Raw genomic sequence first — 20,776 nt, forward strand, 5'->3', positions numbered from 1 at the left:
GAAAAATTCAGAAGAGCAGACGTGTTCCCTGGACACAGCAGCGTAGACATAGCCTTACAAAAAGAAAAACATGATCTTGTACAGATGACTTCAAATTGAGTGTCATTGGTTCGTATTTATACTGGCTCAGGTTTAAATTTTTGTTCTTATTGTGGAATAATTATTAGCCTTTCCTCCTTTCCCTACGCCCAGTGAATGTACATATTTGCATTCTGTCTAAAACTCTGCATGTCGATACTGTAGATTAATATTGAGGAACTTGATGTTTCAGTGTTGAGAGCTGTAAACAGTCATTTCTCAATTGTCCTGGCTGAAAGAGGAAATAAGATTGTCCAACAAGTGCTAGAAGGCTGTTACTGTCAAACCATCCAATGCTGCTCTTAGTTATAATGGCTTTTTCTGGTATTGAGCCATTGCACACCTATGTAAATTTGAAACTGGCTTCTTAAGCATGATAAATAAAGCAATAGATGGAAAGGAATCACTTTTAGAGTTGATTGTCTGACTAAACTTCAATCAGATTCTGACTGAGGGTTGCCACCAGTGTTCCCTGTGAAGCTGTGCACTTTGCAGGCACTCAGACTCAAATGCCACCCAGCTGATGCCCAGAGCTAGGTTTTTTTGTTTTTACTGGTGGTGGTGTACATTCACACATGCCTCAGGCAATAGGGGAAAAAATGACTCCATCATGGATGGAAAAGATATTTCCAGAAAGTTGGACAAAACCTAAATTTGTTACTAATCTCTTAACATCCTTAAGTTGTTTTGGTTTTTTTTATCGGATAAACTTAAACAACAAATAGTCTGGTAGCACTTTAAGACTAACAAAACATGTAGATGGTGGAATGAGCTTTCGTGGGTTCAGCCCACTTCTTTAGATGACCAGAGTGGTGTATGTCCAGAACCAAAATAAAGGGGGGGGGGGACAAAAGGGAGCAGTGGGTATATAAATATCAAAGGGATAACCGAGCTGGTATGTAACAGGGAAAATTATAAGCACCTAAAAACTGGATAGTTAAAAGAAGCAGATAAGGACCATTTGAGCAGTTACTCAACTATTCTATAGTCCCTGGGGACAGGGCTGGCAGCTAGTTCAATCCAGCTGGGCTCCCAAGTAGTCCCCCTGCCACACTGTGCTGTTGCCTGTGCGAGGTGGAAGCTGGTCCATGAGGGAAGCCAGTTTAAAAACCAGCTCCTCTCACAGACTGGCTGCCTGTCGCCCTTCGCTATTGCCTCTGATACAGAGGCAGCAGTGCAGGGCAGTAGCAGCCACTGTCTGGGAGCAGGAGTGTGAGCTCCTGGACCCAGTGTGAGCTGCAACTGAGCAGGGTTGCCTGCTTGACTCCTAATATACTTTAAATGAAGAGCTGGTAGGTCCCAGACCTGGTACAAGCTAGGATTTGGCTGTGCTGCTGGCCAGCCTACTAAAAAATTTACTGGCAAGGTGGGGGAAATGTGTGTAGTCTATAGCATTAACTGATCAGTCTTTGCTCATAGCATTAATCAATAAGCAAAAGCTTATCAGTCAATCAACTACACCAGTGTTTCCCAAATGGTTTTCCGTTCCACAAAGTAAGAATGAGGGTTCTGCAAGAAAATTCCATTACAATAACATTTTATGATTTAAAAAATAAATATTATGTGATTTGTGTCTTTAAATATGTGCAGTTAAACTAAATGTTGATCTTGTGACCTTGTTTAGCATTTTGTTTGTTATTATCCTTACTTATTTGTGGTCTACTTTTTCAGCTCCATATATTAGACTGTTATTCGGGGTTCTGCAAAATTCTTTCAAGTTTTTAAAAGGGTTCTGTGGCCCAATAAAATTGGGAAACACTGGACTATCCTATTACATCCCTGTATTCTGCAGTTTGCCTTCGATGCTTTTCTGCCATTCAATAAATTCAAATTGACAGTCTTGAAAAGCAGCCCAAATTCAGAACCAGAACAGTTTTTTTCCTAAACTTTTGATATTTTTGAGACTTGTGTGCAAAAGTCTTAAGATGCAGTGATCAAAGGGTCAACTCAGACCATTGCAAATTCAGTTACCAGAATGGTCACGTGAGTGTACATGTTGGATTAAAAGCCAGTCTGCTGCTGTGCACGCAACTGTTTCAGGAAAGTTTATAATGGGTTTATTACAAATATTGTAACTATAAAGAGTTAAGTTTTCAGTTGACTTCAGGAAATGCTATTAATAGAATCAGTGCGTACCTGGATGTTTATATAACTAAATCTACTTAAAAATAACAATACATTTTTCATGCTGAAAAGTAAAACCTGTACTTTCAGACCACTAGGTACGTTTTCCCTGAATCCAAAATCAGTAATCTCTGTTCTTTAGGAAGCTTTTTACTTTAAGACTTTCTGGCGTAGGAAGAACTCAGGAAATGACCAGTAGCTAGAATTTTCTAATGAAATGTAAATGTCCTTTTCTAGGACAAGGATTTAACAGTAGCAGAAATACAAGTATTTTAATGTTGGTTTTTATCTCGGCTTTCTAACAAACATGAATATCCCTGTTAAATAACCACTAGTGCTATAAAGGTGTTGTACTATGCAGAAGGAAGCAGGGATACTTTTACAGCTGGTCCCTGACTTACGAACGCATTGACTCATGACTAGTCACACTTACGACCAACCTCCCATTAACCCCATTAAAGCTGGTCCCCGACTTATGAATGCACCATCCGCACTTACAAACAGCACGGCTGTATGTAAAACCATGTATTTCCGACTTGCAAACAAATCCATTTATGTCCAGGTGTTTGGAACGTAACCCATTTGTAAATCGGGGACCAGCTGTATATTCTTTGAGCACAGCATATTGCCTTCCAACTGTCTTCCGTTCAAGAGTGTCCTTTATAGCGGCCTGTAAGACTAAAGCTCACAATCTCCAGAACTTTTTATTATGGGTTAATGTTCTGTTTTGACTTTTTTTTTTTTTTAAACAGGAGATTAGACTTGATTTCCTTTTGATCAACTCCTTTTTAAAGCAACTTCTCATCATGGCTGAACTATCAGCTGAAGAAATTCAACTGAGGGCCCACCAAGTCACTGATGAGGTAAACGTTTTCCCCCAGGCTTTATTAAAGGACCCTAATATACAAGTTATCCTAGTATAGTATAAACTTATCAAGAATAAGATGGTAGGAGGGGCCTAAGAGGAAGACTGCACGGGCAAAGCTGAATATCACAAACTTTTGTATTTCTACCAGGATTTCAACTTGTAGCTGCTGGAGTCAAGTGGCTAGTGTGTTGTTTTTTTTTTTTTTTTTTTTTTTTTTAATAAGAATAGGAACCTAAAATTTCATTCCTAAATTGGCACCTACCTGATTTAAGAAGTACTAAGCACCTGTAACACCCATTGAAATCAATCTTTGGGATGCTTGCTATCTTAAAATCAGACAGGTACTCAAATTTAGGGTCTTGAAGCTATACTCCTACATTTTTTTTAAATAACTTTTTGTCCTAGCAATAGTAGATGTTGATGAGATACCATGGAGCAGTTTACTCTAAGGAGCACTTAAAGTATCAACTTTATTTTGTTGACCTTAATGTGTACTGAGAAATATAAATAAAAGCTTGGTGGCTAATGGAAAAGAATTCTAGATTATTGTAACTCTATATAGGTTTAGATTGTTGCTTATCCTGTTTTTCCAGGTTTCGGAAGTTTTGCGCACTAGCTTTTATACTGGAGTCTTTGTGTTTGAAAGTCTTATTGATTTTCTTACAAAAAAGTGCTTAACTATTGTTAAATCTTCTCTCCTTCTAGTCTTTGGAAAGCACAAGGCGGATTCTTGGCTTGGCTGTTGAGGTAAGGAAGAGTTTACTGTGAGCTTCTAACACTGTCTCACTACATTGGTGCACTTCCAAAAATTTAGTAAAGTGACTATACACAGAAGACTGAAACTGAACATTTGACAACATATGGCCACGGTAAACAAACTGGAAAAAAATAGAAATCTTTCTATTACAAAATTATTCAAACTGAAAGATCAATGGTAATTGAACAAGTTCAGACCATTTTGATGCTATAGTAACTGGAAAAACTAGAATTAGCAGATGTGTGTGCCTTGGGAGAGGAGGGCTTTAAAAATATCCCAGTTATAGGGATACCAAATCTAGAGATAAATTACAGATTTGGTTATCTAATGAGAAACTCTTACACAACTGTTCTTAGTAGTGAGTTGCAGCTGAATCTCCTGCTCCTCCATGTTGTCTGACAGGTCATCAATAGTTGGTGTCTTGTGACCAGAGTTAAAACGTGAAGTAATGTTACAGATGCAGGACAACATAGACGCACCCAATTCCATCCTATGTTAACATATCAGTCTCTATCTGACCAGCTGTAATAATTCCATCTGAAGTCATGAAGAAACAGAACATCTGTTCCCAAAATTGAAACTTGTATCCAACCATGACTGCTTGGTAACCAGCCCAGTTACCTGAGGAGTAGGGTGTTGGGTCTTTATGGAATGTCTTCTTCTTTGCTTCTATGCCCAAAGGGAAGGTCTGACCTGCCTTGGAACTTCTCATCCTCACTGCTGCTGTCAGCCAGGAGTTGACTAGGTATTGGAAATTATCAGCAAACTGAGGCCTCTTTAGCAAAGGCTGTTAAGGAGGCATCTCGTGTATTCTCCTTGAATTAATATTTCTTTCTCTTCTGAGAAATATACCAAAATATCATAACACAGAAGCTGAGTCTATATCTGCAAAAGCAATGACAAGTCCCATGGCATCTTAAAGACTGATATATTTGGGCATAAGCTTTCATGGGTAAAATCCACTTAGTCAGATGCATTGGAGTGGAAATTAGAGGGGGGTGTGTGTGTGTGTGTGTGTGTGTGTGTGTGTGTGTGTGTGTGTGTGAAGGAAGTTATTTAGGATCAGTGAATTGGCCCTTGTTAACAGTCAGGGTGGATGTGATTCACTTAGCAGCAGCAGACTTGAGCCTTTAGTTTCTCTTAGAGTTGAGGACCACTAAAGATGGCAAAGACGCATCTTGAAAAGGAAGATTTGATTGAGACTGTTTTGAATGCCTTGTGCTGTGGCACATAGTGCTTAGAAACAGAGAGAGATAAGACTTATGGGGTACTGCATCATCTAATTCTAATTTAATAAAACTTTCCCTCCTTTGAATCTCCAGTAGGGACATCCATTATATATTTTTGAAAGTTTGAGTGCGTGTCCATTGGTTTAAGAACTGTTCCTAAACAGTAAAAATTAGGATCACCAAATTTGGTATGCCGTTTCCTCCTCATAACTTAAGCAAAGTCAGGATTTGGTTGTGCTCTAGGGCAATAGGATATTCGTGGAATGGGTTTGTTTGGTTTGTTTCACATGAAAAAGAAAGCGTGTGATAGCAGGAACAGTTACACTCATGAATTACCACAGGGGGCAGCAAACGCCCCAGATCCAGGGAGCAGCTACTGGCCAGCAGTGCCCTCTGCCCATGGCCAGCCTCAGAGAAACCAGCAAGTGGGCCATGCGGCCCACCTTGCCTTGGGACAGCCCTACACCTGGGCAAATCGCCACAATTCAGAGGACCCTTTAGAGACAAACTGCATTGGAGTAGAAAGTTCTGCTGTTGTAGGCTAATAGTTAGACCCATGGGTCTTTCTACTGATATGGCCACTGCCCCTTTGAAAATTTGAGCATGTCAGTCTAAGACCAAGCTTTGGATTTCCCACACCCAGACAGAGCTGTTCTTGACTTTGGTCTTAAATTGAATAAAATAGTTGCCTTCCTTCAAAGGGCAAATGGCTGTTCTGGTGTGGGGTCCAGAGACTGGGCTCAACTTTCTCCAGGAGAGTGTCATAACACTTTCCCTGCCTATGCTGGCCATAATGTGGGAAGGCCTTACCCAGTGGGTATTGACTTACATGGTGAGGTTGGGAATTGATTTGTCCATGCTAAGTTTGATCTGGTTTTGGATATCTGAATATAGCAAATCACTTGAAATGACTTCCTTTATTGTATAACTCAAAAGGAATTCCTACCAACTTTTTTTTAATTGCTTCTTCACTTCAACTAAGCAAAACTGTCAGTCCAATAAAGATTATTATCCTTCTTTTTAGCAACTTCTCCTGTTCTGAGAGCCATTTCAACCAGAGCTGCATTTTGTCATATGTAGCAACTCTTACTTTATCCTATCAAATGTGAAACTAAGAGCTGGTGTACATTACCACTTCTGAGTGATGGAAGTTGCATCAACTTGCGGGCTGGTTTTACACTCTGCTCTAAGCAGTGCAAGTTGCCAAAACTTTAAATGGTGTCCTCACCCACGTTTTATTGGCAGGAGATACTCTCTAGCCAACATAGTTTGCATATCTCATGAGAGAGCTGATGAGAGAGTACTTTCCTGTTGACATTTTGCTGTGCTGCTATAGCATATCTGGGGAACTTGGCCTTAGTTGTGTTCTGCTGTGCAAGCTTTCATTATTCCAGTATTGTGGTGCAGAGAGCTGTTATGCTCGAGTACACAGTTAAAATCTCCAGTGCTGAAAACAGTGTTTCTGCAAGTGTCCTTTTTTCTTTTTACAGTCCCAGGATGCAGGAATCAAGACTATCACCATGTTGGATGAACAAGGAGGTGAATTTTACCTGTGTGCAAAGCAGGATTGTGAATATTTAGTCTTAATAGTCTGCAGTAATATCTACTTATGTTTGTCCTAACTTTTCAGTGTTTGGCCTCAGTAACTTATGATATAGCCAGGGTTCGACAATCTATGTAATCTACTCACCCGTGGCGAGTAGATTACAACCCGGAAGAGCCAGGTTTGGACGATCTGCGCATGCGCAGATTGCCGGACAGCGCAGCTGGCGAGCCGGGCTTGCCGTGGCTCAGCGAGCCCTGAATATAGCAATGAGATTGCCTCACTAGTCAGATGGTCTTGTTTGTGCGAGTATAGTATTTTAAGGTTTAGCTCTGGTTCATGTCACCACAGTTTGAAGGGGGTGAAATTAACTGTTCCATTGAGTCTCTTCCCCTGCCAAAATAATGGTTAAGGTGTTAGCAGCTACTTTTTAAAGTAAATAGCCAGACAACTTAACTATAGCACTGACATGAGAAAAGCTTTTAATTTAGGATTCTTGGAAACTAATAACAAATTCTCATGCAGCATATGCCATTGTTTGCTTTTGCTACAAAAAGTTTCTTTAGGGGAAGAGTAGCGTCAGTATACAGATCTAATTTGTAGCATAGATGTTAATACTTCAGAAGTTTCCCTCTGAATAGGCATTATTAAACTTTTTGTAACTTTCTTTTTTTAAGAACAACTAACCCGTATAGAAGGAGGAATGGACCAAATAAACAAGGACATGAGAGAAGCTGAAAAGACCTTGACCGAGCTCAACAAGTGTTGTGGTCTCTGTGTCTGTCCCTGCAACAGGTCAGTTAACCAATCCAGACTCAAGTTTGAATTTCTGGGATCCCCCTAAAAGGACCTTATTAAGGGGAACATTCAAAGGTAAAATAACCAAAGAAAACGTTTTTTTACTTGGAGTAAAAACTGCACTGAGTCAACTTTTCCTGAGTGCTTTTTAAGAAAATTGATTACAGTGTGCAGAGGAGTGTACCATTTAGCTAAAACATACTCACAGTAACCACCTTCTAGATTTGTAAATAATGGGACCCCAACCTACCCAAAACTTATACGGTAATGCAATATCAATGTTTTAAAAACTTCAATTTTTTTCTTCTTCTTGGTAATAAGGGTCCATTAGAATCTCTGAAATTTTCTTCCCAAATGCTTCTCTGTTGTGGGGACCTTCTCATTAAGACAAATATGTGCTGGGCTACTTGGTGATTTTCTTGGCATGGGGTGAGAGGCAGGTGAATATATTACAGCATTTCCTTTTGGAAAGGATTAACGAGATCTAGCATTTAGTTGTACTTCTATATTGATATATATGGGGAAGGAATTAGAATAGTCCCGAGTCTTACTAGCTCTAAAAATCTTACATCTTGCAGTTTCTGTTTTGCAAGATTTTGTCATAGTGCCTTAATTGTAATAAGTGTCTCTACTGGCCTCCCAGAAAATGTAACTGTTAATGCTTTTAGATCCTGATGGATAGGATTCCTGATGCTTTTAGATCCTGATGGATAGGTCTAGCTTCAAACATTTATAGGAAAAAGAGCAGAGAAAGATACTGTTGCCTTAATATTATCTAGGCAGCTTCATAGAGCTATGTCTGTCCCCTCTAAGCTGCTTTAAAGTATGAAATGGATGTGTGAGGATCTTGGGGAAAAGGGGGGGGAGCCAAACAGGCATCTTTTAATTATTTTTTTAAAGGGTGGCAGGGGAAGGGAAGAGGTCTTTGTATGTATGCTTGCTAAAGTGTATTTGTGTTTGTAAATTTTTATTGTGGGTTCTGTTAGTGGACAAGAGAGATTCTAGATCTCCTAAGGATTGAAGGGGAAGCAAGATGGTTAAACTGTACAGGAGACCCTCATGTTTCGCAGAATCACTATTCACAATTCTGCATATTCATGGGTGTCTCCTCCTGGCCAGGGGGAGAAGTGGCAAGGGCCGGGGGCCACAGGGACCTCACCGTAGCTCAAGGCCCCCATGTTTCCTGGCAGCTGCAGTGAGTTTCCCATGGTGAGTTCAGGAGCCACAGTTTCACCATTCACATGTGGGAACATATGCACCACAAATAGTGAGGGTTTCCTGTACATTCAAGTCCCTCTTTCACAAGGGTTTCAGTCAGAACAACATAATGCTGTGTGATCATCCTGAATTGAAATAGCATGAGGTTTTCAGGACTAAAAGTTCAGACTTGTTTCAACAGTTTGAAAAGTAAATAGCTGTGATCTGCCTGGCCTGTAGCCAACAAAAGTTACACCAATTACCAGCATTGGTTTGGTTGTACCAAATAACTCCTCACTCTTATTAGCATGACTTGCATCCTTTCAATATCTCTGATTACAATCCTGTCAGGTTTCTGAATTTGTCACATAGACCCACGTCCAATAAGCGATTTGCATTGGGCACAAAAACACGCTGATCTAGTGCAATTGATTCTGAGCAGATCATCTATAATACCACACTCTGTATTTGTGATGGAGTTTGTGACACTTCCAAATATACTAATTCTAGTAGGTGACTTTCCCGAGCCATCTTACTGTGAAGCTTAGGAGTGTCTGAATTATATTAAGCTGTGATGAGGTCAAGAGGAGGAAAAATGTCCTGAATGGTTCTGAAAAATACTAACTGTCCTCACTCCAATGTCCCATTTGAGTGATATCTTGCACAAATGCCCAGCAGTCTTCCATATGAATGCTGAATTAAAATGCCAGAGTGACACAACTAAATGTTTGTTTTTCCCCTATTTTCAGATTTAGATTACTTACAGATGGTTCTGAAAGCAAGGGACTTCAGCTGAAACTGTCACTAACTGCTTGCTTGTTTGATGGTGTTTTCCTTTTTTCTTTCTCCATTCTCTCCTAACATACCCAACTCCCTCTTAATTAATAAAAATGAAGACTAACTACTAGAAGCTGGTGAAAAGCGGACTTTAGGACAAGGTCAATCTTATGACACAGCCTGTACTGTTAACCATCTGTCTAAGGTGATGTTCTAATTGGGTATGTGTTTGCATGGGCATGCAGTTTGCATGCAAGACATGTTGTGACTGTGGTGGTCCAGTGTAACGTTGGTGTCTGTGTGTGTGTGTGTGTGTGTATATATATGTATATGTGTATATATATATATATATTTATATATATATATATATATATATATATATATATATATATATATATTTATTTTTTTTTAATCAAATGGATTAGGCATGGGAGCCTATTAATTCTAACAAAGATGCTTTAGCAGTGGCCATAAATACCAATAATGTAACAATTGATGTTTAGAATGTTGACTATATTGGCTTCCTTTTCAAGAATGTCAATCCCCTCCCCCATTAGACAAATCTGGAGTAATACTTTGGAAGACTTCTTTAAAAAATAGCTTGAGGACCATTGTGCTGGTATTTCAGTGACTCTCACTCAAACTTGTAGAAATAAAAAGCAGATTTTTCATCCTATCCAGCACCATAAAACTCAACCTGAGGTGTAAAAGCAAAGTTGCTTGTTCAGGCTGACTTGCGTATCATTCTGTGTGGCAAATTCTAACTTCTCTTACAGCTGCGCCACTGCATTGAAGAACTGCAATCTTCAATAGTCCTGCACAAAATCTGAACATAATTGGTATGCTCTCCCAAAATTGTTTTTGTGCTAACGAATACAGGCAGTCCCTGGGTTACGTACAAGATAGGGACTGTAGGTTTAAGTTGAATTTGTATGCAAGTCGGAACTGGTACATATTGTAGGGGAAACTCCAGCCAAACATTTCTCCAGAGCTCAGTTTTATTCTCCCACACCTCACTTCCCTCAGTCCTTCATTCTCAAGCTGAGGTGTCTGCTGAGAGAAACCGCTCTGCGTCTCCCTGGTCTGCTGGGGGGAAGCAGCTAGTGCGGGGTTGCCTCACCCCGTTTGTAAGTAGGGATCCGATGTAAGTCGGATCCATGTAACCCGGGGACTGCCTGTATAAAGAAGTAGAAATGTATTTTCTTACTAAAACAAGTTCCTTTTTAGTCTGAATAAACCAAAGGGGTCAGATATGAGTAAATCCCATACCAGAAAGGTGACTGAATGCACCAGTTTATTTGTGCAGCACTGACGATGGCATTACATGGGTTCTGACCAAAGATTAAAGCATTCTTCTAAGACAGAGTTGTCTGTCCTTTTCCTCATTCCCAGAAAAAGAATGTGAAGTTGCCTGGTTTTTTATTTCGTTTTTAAGCTAAAGTTTGGGAAGAGACTCTAAAAGCACCAGTCTTCATCTGATGCCATTATCATTTTTTCTTCTCAGGACACATTTCTTTTACGTCAACATTTTGAAGAGGTGCTGCAAAAATTTAAGCTTTAAGTTAGTGTTCTCAAAAGGTGCCACCGTGACAGAATAGGTATAGTGCCACTGAAAGCAGCTCCATACTGCCCTGTAAATGGAGCGACCCAATGGAGAAACGTGGAGAAGAGGGTAGTTTAGGCTTAATGGCTGATTTAACCCTTGGCCTCACTTGTGAGACAACTCCCTCTTCTCCCCCCTCCCCCCCCCCCCCCAACCACCACACACACTATGCTTATTTGTTGGTAGTTCAAATACCTCCCTAGTAAAAAATTTTAAAAATTATATCTGGCTCAAATTTCAGAAACCTTTCTAACTTGGCAATAGATCTATTTGCCTTTTTAACTTGTATTTCTGCTGATGTAAGAGACCTGGTTTATAAAAGGGCTTTTGCCATATCAGGCTATCATCTTTGCTTTTTCTTGGATCATGCACTACAGTCATAATGGTAAGTATGACTTAAGTTATTCTGTGTTTAACACATCAATCCATTGCTGGAAAAATAAATGAAGAATCAGGCAAGATGACATCAGAAAATCCATTTCTTAAATACATCTGAAATGTCAGTCACATGCATTGTTTCCCAAGGTTACTTCAATGTACCTTTTGCTCATCCTCTGTTTAGGATTGTGTCCAAAACAAAATTATTATTCTACCCTGTTCATCTTGCATTTAATGATTCAAAGAGACAAATCTGATTTTTAAAAAAGGTTTAAGGCCTACTCTAAATACAGCTTTTTGTACCAGTGTAATCCTTTTGATTTAGTGTAACTTTTTCCTCTCTGTGGTGGTATAGCTTCTATTGTGAATGAAGTTATACTTTGACAAAGATGCTTATACTGGTGTAACGTATTTCCAAACAAAAAGGGCGATATGCTATTCTGAGGACTACTCAAATTAGGATGGTGGTAGCATTTTGTACTGCTTAACTATACCAGTATAATTAAAGTGGTACAATATTTGTGTGTAGACAAGGTAGGCCTTTTCTTATGCTGCAGATTTTTAGTGACAAAAGTTATGATGTTAATAATTATACCACTGTTGTATGTCCACTCTATGCCCCTTGTGTTGGCTAAGTGCATCCACATAGCTGCTTTTGCATCAGCCCAGAGATCATGCACTGTGGGTAGCTATCTCACTAAGCAATTGGCCACGGGGTGCTTTGGGAAGGGTTTGCAAGCTTGTGGCTGGGGAGGGGAGGCAGTGCCTAACACCCTTTGACCCCACCCCTGTGCCTTTTGCCCTTTGACCCCCTACAACCCATTCCAACACCCTCTTGTGCCGTGACCCCACCACACTCTCACCCAACACCCTTTTGACCCCACCCCATCCCTGTACTCCCCAGAGTGAGGCTGCCCCCCTCTAGGGAGCATGGCAATTACTGTTGTGTGGGCAGGAGGAGCGGCTGTTGGCAGTATGTGTGCTCTCTCTCTCTCTCCCCAAGCGCATCTTGCCTGTGGGAAGAGGCGGGGGAGAGGGGGAAGCCCGAAGCCCTGGCTGGGCTGCCATCTTACCTTCCTCCCTCCTCTCCCCTCCACCCCCTGCAGTATCTCCTGCTATTGCCTCTGCTCCAGGGCTGCCGGCAGGCAAAATCAGCTGCCAGAGCTGAAGCCAGCTGCTGTGTGACGGCTCAGGGGACTAGGGTGAGCCCTAGCCCCCAGAGCTGCCATGAATGGCCAGCTTCAGCTGGCCACCCCAGCCTGGCAGTCAACAGTTCGTGCACCAGCACTGGTCTACCGACCGGCAGTTGGAAATCACTAATCTAGAAGATAAGATGGTAATGATTAAAGGTCTAGCAAAATGATGTGTGAGGAAAGATTGAAAAAACTGAGTTTATTTAGAGCAGAGAAGACTGAGGAGGGGGACCATAAGTCTTGACGTACATAAAAGGTTGTTGTAAGGAGGAGAGTGGAGAAATTGTTCTCCTTAACCTCTGATGACTGGTTAAGAAACAATGGGTTTAAATTGCAGCAAGAGGTCTTTTTAGGTTGGACTTTGGAAGAAACTTTTCAGCTGTCAGGATTGAGCATTGCAATAAATCATAGAATCATAGAATAATAGGACTGGAAGGGACCTCAAGAGGTCATCGAGTCCAGCCCCCCGCCCTCAAGGCAGGACCAAGCTCCGTCTGAACTGGACACAGTACTCCAGCTGAGGCCTAACTAGTGCAGAGTAGAGCGGCAGAATTACTTCACGAGTTTTGCTTACAACACACCTGTTGATACAACCTAGAATCATATTTGCTTTTTTTGCAACAGCATCACACTGTTGACTCATTCAACTTGTGGTCCACAATGACCCCTAGATCCCTTTCCGCCATGCTCCTTCCTAGACAGTCGCTTCCCATCTTGTATGTATGGAACTGATTGTTCCTTCCTAAGTGGAACACTTTGCATTTCTCTTTATTAAACCTCATCCTGTTTACCTCTGACCATTTCTCTAACTTGCTAAGGTCATTTTGAATTATGTCCCTAACCTCCAAAGAAGTTGCAACCCCACCCAGTTTGGTATCATCTGCAAACTTAATAAGCGTACTCTCTATCCCAATATCTAAGTAATTGATGAAGATATTGAACAGTACGGGTCCCAAAACAGACCCTTGAGGAACTCCACTTGTTATCCCTTTCCAGCAGGATTTAGAACCGTTAACAACAACTCTCTGACTACGGTTATCCAGCCAATTATGCACCCACCTTATCGTGGCCCTATCTAAGTTATATTTGCCTAGTTTATCAATAAGAATATCATGCAAGACCGTATCAAATGCCTTACTAAAGTCTAGGTATAGGACATCCACCGCTTCTCCCTTATCCACAAGGCTCGTTATCCTATCAAAGAAAGCTATCAGATTAGTTTGGCATGACTTGTTCTTCACAAACCCATGCTGGCTATTCCCTATCACTTTATTACCTTCCAAGTGTTTGCATATGATTTCCTTAATTACCTGCTCCACTATCTTCCCTGACCGGTCTGTAGTTTCCTGGGTTGTTCTTATTCCCCTTTTTATAGATGGGCACAATATTTGCCCTTTTCCAGTCTTCTGGAATCTCCCCTGTCTGCCATGATTTTTCAAATTGCCTAGGGAGATTGTGGAAACCTTTATTCTGAAGTTTTGAAGAACAAGTAAGACACATGCCTTTCAGGAATGGTCTAGTTATTCCTTAGCTGTGCCTTGAGTGCAGGGGATTGGACTAGATGACCTATTGGGGTCCCTTCCAGTCCTAACTTCTATGAAATCTCTTGGGTGTATTTGAAAATGTCACTCTGAAAAGATATAATTCTCTCTCCTTCTCCGACAACCTTGAAAAAAATAATCTGTTTTGTCTTTTATTTTTTGTGTGTGCATTGATTTAGTGCATATTTATTTTTATCTCTTGGGTAGGACAAAGAACTTTGAGTCTGGTAAGTCATACAAGTCAACCTGGAGTGATGGTGCAGAGAATTCAGCAGACCGTATTGTATCCAAGCAGCCAGGACGTTTAGTAAATAACCAACAGCCACAGACCACTGGAGGAGCAAGTGGGGGATATATTGCACGGTATGTTGTCAATCTTGCCCCAAACATGTATTTTAAGATACTGGTTTCTTTTTCCCCCAATGCATTCAACTCTAATGGCTAGATATTAAATACTTGCTGTCAGTTGGCAAGGAAGCTCTTTGGTGAATTCCTTTCACCTGGAGACTTATATCTGTAGTTTCATTCCTTATAGCATGGCATGCTGTGTGTAATGACTACAAATGATTGGCCTCTGGATGCAGATGAGCTTTTTGCTCAAATTACTGAGGTACATGTTGCATTAGGATTTGCTTGGTTATATAGTGATAAAGGCCTCTGACACACTGAATCCCCCTCTCATATAGTAGAGAACTTGCAAATGGTCTTTTTGTTGTGAATTGAGGCCATTTTAATAAAACCACTTTGTCCTATTTCTTTCAGCAAAAGATATTTAAGGACAAATTGTGGCAGGTTACCTGCTTGAGCAAAAGGTCAACTGAAGCAGCTCCCTCTAAAAATGTGGGTGTGGGTTGTGATAAGACGTTTTAGTGGGAGATTATTGAACAAAATTTTGGCAGTAGGGAAGCAACTTTGTGGGTCTTGAAGAGTATTCTTCTGCCACTTTCAACAGGATAACAAACGATGCCCGAGAGGATGAGATGGAAGAAAATCTCACTCAGGTGGGAAATATCCTGGGGAACTTGAAAAACATGGCTTTGGATATGGGCAATGAGATTGATACACAAAACAAGCAAATAGACCGGATAAATGAGAAGGTAAGAGCCAAATAATTCTGTTGCCATCTCTAGTATATAGAGACAGAAGAGAAGCATTAAGGAATAGTTTTAAATGAATTGGTTCATTGTACAGCATTTGTACTGATCAAGTGCATCAGGAGTTTCTATCATATAAACTTTTTACTACTATATTCAATATCTCACAATGATGTGAGCATAAAAGTATGTCCTTGGTATCCTCTGACTATTCAGTTCAGTAGCACAGGCCCTGGAAAGCTTGTGGATCAGTGTTCCAATTGATGCATCACAAGATTGGGTACTGGTGGAGTCTGTTGTAGGCTGATTTAGTGGTCTATAGCAGGACCTTTTTCAACATCTATTTACAGTGTGTGTTTATAGGAGGAGGGGTAACTGTTACTATAGAATTCTATCTGGGGGACAGATGCAGGAGTTTTTTATACTGTCACTAGGAAAACCTGTGAGTTGCTAAAACTCATCTACAGCTCTTAAAGTATTTACACCCTGCTAAAAGTAATTTTTATATTAGACCTGATTCTGATAGATGAAGATGAATTGAGCACCTACTTAAAATTAGTATTTGATTAGTATAAGTGATTGTGGGCATAATAACTGTAGCAGGATGCTGGTACAAGACCACCTGATTAGCCCTTGCCCTGTAAACTTGGGTCAAGGAGAAAAGATTGGGGCTGATGAAAAGGCTTGATGCTGGCCTGAGGATTGGGATAGCCTATATAGCCCATGGCTTGTCAGGCTGAGAGAGAACCAAAAGTTGGGGCAAGCAGTGAGGAAGAAGTCAGTCGTGGAGGGAGCTGGAGGTCGCCTAGCTGAGGACTTTTTTCTTTTTTTATAGAGAAGAACCCTGTAAAGACTGTGTATAGTTGGGCACTGGTGGTGGGACACATTTGGATGAATAAAGACATGGGTGTTACACAACTCTGAGGTGTCTCTGAGCCTGATTTGAGAGGGCAACCAGTGCCCAAGAATGGGGAGTGGGAGGTGGGAAGCTGGTCATGCACCCCATTACAATTGCATTTACGTGCAAACTGAATACATTCCTGACAGTAATATTTGTTTCCATTTTAAGGGCCAGTTTCCAAAAGCTAAAACCATTCTCGGCAAAGCTTGTTTAATTTTTTTCTTATGTGAGTGGTTATTGGGAGTTGAGTACCTCTTCTAGTTGCCAAAATACTGTAATCACTAAAAATGCTTTCATTCCTTGTAAAGCTATGCTGGTTATGCAGAAAAGAAGAGCAGTATTCTGTGAATATATTTAGCCTTTTCATGATTTTATCCACCAAAGAGCTAAATGATTACAGCATAATTAAATACCAGTCAACATTTGTTTTATGGATACTACTATATAGCTCTTGTTAAATACAACAATTATTTATTTGACTAAGGTAACGGACATAATTATATTTGGGCTTTCCTAGGGCATTTGATTAAACATGACAATATTAAAAACCTATTAGTGCTATGTATCATCAAAGCAGTGCACATAAAGTGGATTAAAAAGTAGCTGATTAATTTCCTATGTATAACTGATATGAGATACTAGATAATCATTCCAGTGATGGTGTAAATTCCTACAAGGATCTGTTCTTGACCCAATGCTATCTGATATTTTTATCAATGATCTGAGAAACCCAAAACTAGTCCTGGTGAAATGGAAATGACAGATCAGCTCTACGGAGTAGTCTGGGTTGCACCATAAACTGAATTTACTTGACATGTATTTTGAGGTAGCTAAGTACAAGGTCATATATCTAAGAACCAAGAACATAGATCATACACGAGACAGTGACTTAAAGGCTAACAGATCATCCACAATGGAATGTGATCCACAAGTGTATTGTGGTAACTGAGGCTGTGTGTGACTGTCAGAAGAAATGTCCTCCCACAAAATAAACTGTTTCCTTGATGCTTTGTATTGTTCAGATGAGGTATTGATAGGTCTGTGATTCATCCACATTTAGATTGGTAGGCAAGTTCACAGCTATCAATAAACAGAACTAAGGATAAGTTATCACGATCCTCCATGTAAGATGCAAGGAGTTTACTACAATTTTGAGTCATGAGTGGCAGGGTTTTTTTTTTTTTGGGGGGGGGGGGGGGGGAACTAGACTTGAAAATTGTTTTCTGGGGAGGTATTGAGGGCAGAAGAGTGGGGCAATACAGAGATGTTTGGGGCTACATCAAGGGAGAGATAAAATAAGGGAGGCAGGCAAGAGCTTGAGGGCTCATGTGAGCAAGCATATAGCACTTGCCCTGCACCAGACAGCTCTGCCAGTCCAACCTTTTTGGAACTCTAATACTTCCATTGTAATCTAGTTGCTCTTCACATGAGGCACTATATATGATCAAGATATGGGTGGGGGGGGATAACGGAAATAAAAAAGTTTTTCATACCAGACCATGGAGATTCAGGGATATGAGTTCATTATCCAGGCCCCCCCCCTCCATACGCAATGGAGGGGAGGCCTGAACACAAGAATATGGGGTGGGGGGAATAACACTGAGTGGATTGGGGGGCATGGCTTATATGTTACAAAGAAGGGTTGCAGGGAGGCAAAGACAGCTGGCTCAGTATGCAAATTACAGTGTACAAGTGACTAAATGAATATTAATTCCTAGTATACCTCCTTCCTAGTTAAACAAAACAAAACCCAAAATACATTAACAGTTAAGGTTGCTTGGTGGCATGTTGTTCCTTTGCAGAATATGGAGTTTTGCAAAACTCAAAACATTCTGAAAACTAGGAAATGTCGTGCATTGCTCCATTCCTCTATCCAAGAATGCTCCCCCAAAGACACTTGCATCTCTAGTTTTCCCTACAGAAGAAATGTGACCTTAACTCTGCGCTCTTCCACAATGCTCCACTATCCCCCATTAGCGTGTGTGTGTGTACACACTTCACCCTGCCAGCCATGCCATTGCTGAAATGTACACTCACTTCACTGCCTTTTTGCAACCCCTGCTGTCATCCATAGGATGCCATCTAACATAATTAAAGGACCAAGTGGGAGAGGGGTTTGTCCACACCACCTTCCCTTTGCCCTCTTTGAGTAATGCCTCAGTATGCACATAAGCCCTTGGCACTAGGAGGTTCCTTGTACTTAGCCAGCTTCTAGAACAAATGCTGTGAATCATTTCACAGCCTTTTACAACTCCCTTACATTTACTCAGTAAATCATTTTCAATTAACATCATTCAAGCATTGGAATCTCTTCAGCTTCTGCCCCACTGCTGACTATATTTTATAAGAAGTCCTAGTCTCTGCTATTGACACCCAACACAATTCTGCGTAGAAATTATGAAGTATATTGAACCCTGCATGTGCACTGCTTCCCTGACCTCACATAAGAGGGTAATATATATTTTCTCATGACAGTCACAACTGTCACATACCTCAGATTTTTCCACAGATCTTACAGACAACTTCTGTGAAGCAGAGCTAACTGTCTCCACAGTTCAGTACAGCTATGCCTGACTGATTGTACTCACCTGGACGGCATGTAGATAGTAAATACTTAGACTGTGCTCATGTCTAAGCTCACAAAGGGCTGACATGAACTTCATAATAAATCTTGTGTACCTTGCTGATTGTACACTGTTCCTCACTGAAATGATGCACACTGAATCCTAAAGGTACACAAATATCTCTTCTCTTTTACACTCACATCAGAGGGTGCAAAAAGATGTCCTCTTATAACGGCTCTGCCACACACCTTAACATAAATCATGTATCCATATATAGCAAACACTTACCAGGCAGACCCAACTGTTTGTGTCCACCATCTAATATAGGTGCACCTAACACAGACTCTCCAGGTGCAGTCAGTGTAAGTAATTCGTATTGGCAACTGCCAGCTTAAGGAAAGAACATCTTTTATTCCTTTTTGTCCTTTTAATAATGTTAAATGGAATCCTCTAGGTGAGAGTGAATGGGTTGTAAAAAGAGGTGAAGAGCTTGTACGCTTTGTCAACTGTGGGGGTTGGCAGAAGAAAGATGAGGTTAACAGATGACTAGATCAGTGTGTACATATTTACAGGGGGACAACTTTCTGATAGTAAGGATAGCTAACCATTGGAACTACTTAAGACTGTAGTGCAATCTCCAGAGTTTCTTGTGTGGTGGTTTGGTTTTTTTTTTAATGTTTATAATACATAGAAACTCTTTCCTTAAGTTGTCTATTAAATATTAACATTTGACTAAACGTGTTTTTTAAAGCTTTCATAGTATTTAGTCTTCAGTTACCTGCAGTTCTTACACATGCTTTTCTTCTTTCAGGCGGATACTAACAAAGATCGTATTGATCAAGCCAATGTCAGAGCCAAGAAACTCATTGATGGTTAAAGAGCTTTCTGCCATTGTCCAAGATCTTTCTCCAGCAGCAAGTCGTCATTTTCATATCTGAAATTATCTGTATTTCAAAACAGGGGTAGTGGAGTTGAGAAGGGAGTGAAGCAGGTTGCTTATATAGAACTTGCTGTTCTTATCCTTGTGTGCAGATTTTGTTTTGATTCCATTAGAGCAGCAACATAGCTTGCTCCTAATTGTCTGTCCTGTCTTGCTTAAACCTGCTATGGGCTTTGTTTTACATCTTTGAGAGTATTCTTTCTCTTATCCTCCTCCTTCAGAACACACAGTCTAGTTAAATGTAATAAAAGGGATGGGATAATTTTGGAAAGGCTGGAGAGGAGACTTTAATTACCTCAGTTATGCATTCTCACTAAAATAGGGACTTGGTGATGCTTATTTGTATTTCTTAATTGAGCAGGATAACCATATTTTTATGGACCTTTATTTTAACTTCCATTCCATATATGAAAGGGTGGGAGTTCCTCAACTATCAAATTTAAAAAAGTTCTAGCCCAGTGGCTACTTGTGGGTTGAAGGCTTTATAACACACACAAATTGGAAGGGAACAGATGCATTTTTAGTCTTTTTTTTGAATGCATAGTAATGTTATGTAGAGACCATGATTACCAAATTGTGCTGCATTTTCTGTTAATTGTGTATATAATGGATTTTAAACACCATGCTCCTATTTTACTGTTGAACAGATGATAATAACTGTTCTTGTATTTATGCAATGGAAAAGATTTTATATTGAGCCTCTAAATATTTCCTTTAGAAGTAGGCTCAACAAAGCTATATACAAACATTTAAGCTAACTGAAAACTTAGGTCTCCAAGAAAATGTTAGACTAACTCTGAATCTGACCACTTATAATGAGCATGCAATTAAGCATGCACATTTCTCATCAGGATGCTGTATCAAATTTACCTGTCAGTTCTCCCTGGAATTTGGCATATGCCTTTCTCCACTACAGTACCACAAATCTCACCAAGTTCTGTTCTCACATAGTGTATCGGGGCACTTTTTTTTAAAAAACTGTGAATTGATATGAAATAACAAATGATGACAAACTTCTTCACACTTCAATATATTTTTTCTTAGTCTTTTAGTTTAAGCTATATATACACCATAATTCATCTTCTGTTCTGCATGATAATTCTGAACTCTGCATGGCCCTAATCTTTAAGATATCTGATAACTGCTGTTCATGTGTTCAAAAAGTTGTTTTCTGAAGTTTAAATTTTTACT

The 20,776-nt window shown here is 40.2% G+C and overlaps 1 protein-coding gene across 2 annotated transcripts in view; it reads left to right on the forward strand.

Moving 5' to 3' along the window:
• SNAP23 (synaptosome associated protein 23) overlaps window positions 1-20,554 on the forward strand; it is a 47,724-nt gene extending 27,170 nt beyond the window's left edge. For both annotated transcript variants that reach the window (XM_006135398.5, XM_014579666.4), the window contains 7 exons: window positions 2,955-3,065; window positions 3,776-3,817; window positions 6,547-6,595; window positions 7,277-7,394; window positions 14,294-14,449; window positions 15,039-15,183; window positions 19,457-20,554. In XM_006135398.5, coding sequence (XP_006135460.3) covers window positions 3,009-3,065; window positions 3,776-3,817; window positions 6,547-6,595; window positions 7,277-7,394; window positions 14,294-14,449; window positions 15,039-15,183; window positions 19,457-19,522 — 633 coding nt within the window. In that variant the 5' untranslated portion in view covers window positions 2,955-3,008 and the 3' untranslated portion in view covers window positions 19,523-20,554. The remainder of the gene's footprint in view (window positions 1-2,954; window positions 3,066-3,775; window positions 3,818-6,546; window positions 6,596-7,276; window positions 7,395-14,293; window positions 14,450-15,038; window positions 15,184-19,456) is intronic.
• The last annotated feature ends 222 nt before the right edge of the window (window positions 20,555-20,776 follow it).

Source organism: Pelodiscus sinensis, chromosome 5, assembly GCF_052426305.1.
Source record: "Pelodiscus sinensis isolate ZL-2025 chromosome 5, ASM5242630v1, whole genome shotgun sequence".
Lineage (NCBI taxonomy): Eukaryota > Metazoa > Chordata > Testudines > Trionychidae > Pelodiscus > Pelodiscus sinensis.